Source organism: Streptopelia decaocto (assembly GCF_964273445.1).
Source record: "Streptopelia decaocto genome assembly, contig: HAP1_SCAFFOLD_65, whole genome shotgun sequence".
Lineage (NCBI taxonomy): Eukaryota > Metazoa > Chordata > Aves > Columbiformes > Columbidae > Streptopelia > Streptopelia decaocto.
The window spans coordinates 296556-300324 of NW_028115796.1; the positions used below are offsets into that span (position 1 = coordinate 296556).

The 3769-nt window shown below is 54.3% G+C and overlaps 1 protein-coding gene across 1 annotated transcript; it reads right to left on the bottom strand.

Annotated features, from left to right (window-relative positions):
* Positions 1–1583: 1583 nt before the first annotated feature.
* LOC309452588 (olfactory receptor 14A16-like) lies at positions 1584–2546 on the bottom strand (the record flags this gene model as incomplete). The annotated part of the gene is made up of 1 exon (XM_082077212.1): positions 1584–2546. One exon carries the CDS (start codon positions 2544–2546, stop codon positions 1584–1586), a length of 963 nt encoding a protein of 320 aa, XP_081933338.1.
* Positions 2547–3769: the final 1223 nt, after the last annotated feature.

The following is a 3769-nucleotide window of genomic DNA, read 5'->3' on the forward strand; positions in this document are numbered from 1 at the left end:
TTCACCTCCCTTGACCTGCTGGTCACATTCTTCGCAATGCACCCCAGGTACCATTGGCCTTCTTGGCCACAAGGGCACATTGTTGACTCATGGTCAACCTGCTGTCAACCAGAACTCCTAAGTCCTTCTCCACAGAGCTGTTTTCCAGCAGGTCTGCCCCTAACCTGTAGTGGTGCCTGGGGTTATTCCTCCCCAGGTGCAGGACTTGCCCTTGTAGAGCTTGGGTTCTCCTCTGTCCAGTCCTTCAACCTGTCCAGGTCTCGCTGGATGGCAGCACAGCTGGTGTGTCAGCCGTTCCTCCCAGTTTGTTGCCCCCACCCTGCATGCTCACACACTTCAGCTTTTCACTGGTGTTTCCCTCTCTGGAGCACTTTCCAGCCCAGCCCAGCAGAGAAGCTCCATATGGGCAGACCCTGTAGAATGAAATGGAGGAAACAGAGGTCAGTGACAGTGTCTATCTGTCTGCTACGCTCAGGCTATCCAGGGACAGCACAGTCTGATCCAAGTTGTCACCCACAGGCAAAGGGTATCTCTTTCCATGTCTGCACACAAATAGTGCCCTGCTCTTCTCCTGGGATGTCCCATCTCCCCACAGAGCCTTTGCCCAAGGAGAGCACACCTGCACTGGCCTGGCTGCCATTCCTGCACCCTGTCCCCATGCTGCCCACAGCCCCGAGCTGGGGGTTTTGCTCTGTAGATCAAGTGGGCTGTGGTGACTCTGCGGGGCCATACTGGTCAGGCTGGGAGGCAGCCCCAGCTGATGGTGGTCACTGCCACTGACCACGTCCCACACAAGCTCTTGGGTGGCCATGGAGACTGCTCAGAGGGACCCTGCCTTATTCACCTTGTGCATGGGTGCTGGCCACCAACAAGCAACACCTGAGCAACCAGCATGAAGTCCCTCAAAAGCCACACTGGAACCATGATCTCCTCACACTGAGCCCACAGAGAAACAAGCAAAGCAACGAGCCTCTTGAGGGTCTGCTACTAAGGAATGTTCTTCAAGGAACTTTGGAAGAAGACCTAACCCTTGAGGCACTGTGCTAAGGAGATACCCTTGCTGATGGAGATGCTATTCTGAGGCCAGCTCTGTCACAGCAGTGCCCACCGCCTGTCCTGGTCACAGGACTGACACACAGCAGGACGGCGGCCAAGCCTTGGGAGTGCTCAGGCCTTGCAGCAACACAAGGGATGAGAAGGAGAGTGTGGGAGTGGAAAGAGAAGGACTCTGGGAAGAACAAGGCTGGTGCTGCCTGGCAGAGCTGCTCTCCTGTAACTGTTTCCTCCATCTTCGCACACAGACACCTTGTGCTGAGCTTCACAAAGGTTGCACAGGAAGGATCTCAGACAAACAATTCACTGCAGGGTAATTTATTTTCTTTAAATACACAGGGAGAACGACTTCTCATTTACAAGGTCTTTGACTTGATCTATAAAGGTGGACAGAGATGTGGGATGAATTTTTTTGAGGGCAATATTTTCAGAGTTAAAAAAGCAAAACCAAACAAGTCTTCCCCAACTCCAAAAATTCATCTAAAACTACAAAATATAAAAAAGACAGGTTGGACCTGTCATGAGTCATGTCATGAGTGATATACAGAAGATGGGAAGTTTAATGCCTTTGTAAAGAATCCAGCCATTAGTTGCTTCAAGGCATCCTTAACCTCCTGGTTCCTCATGCTGTAGATGAGGGGGTTCACTGCTGGAGAAACCACTGAGTACAGAACTGACATCACCAGGTCCAGGGATGGGGAGGAGATGGAGGGGGGCTTCAGGTAGGCAAACATGACAGTGCTGACAAACAGGGAGACCACGGCCAGGTGAGGGAGGCAGGTGGAAAAGGCTTTGTGCCGTCCCTGCTCAGAGGGGATCCTCAGCACGGCCCTGAAGATCTGCACATAGGACATCACAATGAACACAAAACACATGAAAACTAAAAAGGCATTAACCACAATAAGGCCAAGTTCCCTGAGGTAGGAGTGTGAGCAGGAGAGCTTGAGGATGTGGGGGATTTCACAGAAGAACTGCCCCAGGGCATTGCCCTTGCACCGGGGCAGTGAAAATGCATTGGCCGTGTGCAGCAGAGCATTGAGAAACCCAGTGGCCCAGGCAGCTGCTGCTATGTGGACACAAGCTCTGCTGCCCAGGAGGGTCCCGTAGTGCAGGGGTCTGCAGATGGCAATGTAGCGGTCGTAGGACATGGCTGTGAGGAGATAATACTCTGCTGTGATCAAGAAGGCAAATGAAAAGAGCTGTGCAGCACATCCTGAGTATGAGATGGCCCTGGTGTCCCAGAGGGAGTTGGCCATGGATTTGGGGACAATGGTGGAGATGCAGCCCAAGTCGAGGAGGGAGAGGTTGAGCAGGAAGAAGTACATGGGGGTGTGCAGGTGCTGGTCCCAGGCTATGGTGGTGATGATGAGGCCGTTGCCCAGGAGGGCAGCCAGGTAGATGCCCAGGAAGAGCCAGAAGTGCAAGAGCTGCAGCTCCCGTGTGTCTGTGAACGGCAGGAGGAGGAACTGGGTGATGGAGCTGCTGTTGGACATTGGCTGCCTGTGGCATGAGGACCTGTGCAAAGAGGAAAGACAGTGACAAGTTAAGGGAGACTTCTCTGAGCAAAATAAACCTCCTGTTTCTCATGGAAAACCCCCTCCCTGATGGAGGGATGTTTCTGCTCATTCGCTCTTTCTACTAAGTTTGAATAACAGTTCATCACAGTTTAAAACGCAGCTTTGGCATCTAGATACCATGAACAAACATCTGGGTCAAGACCCCCTGTGTTGGTGTCAGAACAAAAACTGACCCACACTCCCACCCCAACCCCAGAGAGCAAGAGCACCAGGGACAGGTGGAGAAACAGGGAAGGACACTGCAGTGCTACCAGAAAATAAAGCAAGGACAGAAAGGCAGACAGGCATGCTGTGGAACCTTCTCCTTACCCGGCTGTGCTGCTGCCACTCACATAATGACACTGGAGAGCAAGTACTTTTAGCACCTTCTTTGTGTACCACGTTGCAGGAACCCTTCACCTGGAGGTCCAGCTGCCGAGGTGGAGACTCGTGACCTGGACCCCATGGCTTTGGGGCAGAGGGTCTGCTGGGGAGGAGAGGAGACCAGGGGTTGCACTGGGAAATGTGTCTGAACTGCGGGGGATGGCAGGGGGTCCTGAATCCCCTGCCCAGCGTTTTTGGTCCATCTCCCTCTCCCTGCCCATGTCTGTGCTGCATGCAGCTGTGTGTCTGCTCCCTGTCAGTGTCACAGACCCCGTCCCACCTGCTGTGTGCTCAGCTCTGTTCTGCTCACACCTCCTGGCACTGCCCAGGGGCATCTCTGTGTGTGCAGGGGCTCAGAAGCAGCTCAGACAAGTCCTAACGAGAACTGGGGTCTCAGTGTGTTCTCCAACGAGAGAAACAAATCCCCATCTCCCAGTGCACAGCCAGTGGAAAACTGAAAGCACAGACTCCTTCCCTTGCACCTGTTCCTGTCTCAATGTCATTGTTCTGAAGGACCCTCTGCCATGTCTGTGGGGTTGATCTGGAGCTCTGAGCAGCCCTGACCCACACAGCCCCCTTCAACCCCACAACTCCCTGCCTGCCCTGCCGGGGGTGGCTCCTTCCACCCACAGCTGCTGCCATGGGATCTCCCCAGGCAGGCTGAGCGCTGACCCTGGCAGGCAGCAGAGTCCCTGCCCTGGCACAGCCCTGGGGTGCAGGGACCCTGCTCTGCAGGACAGCCCTGGGCACCCCTGGGTGCTCCCCCGGCTTCACAG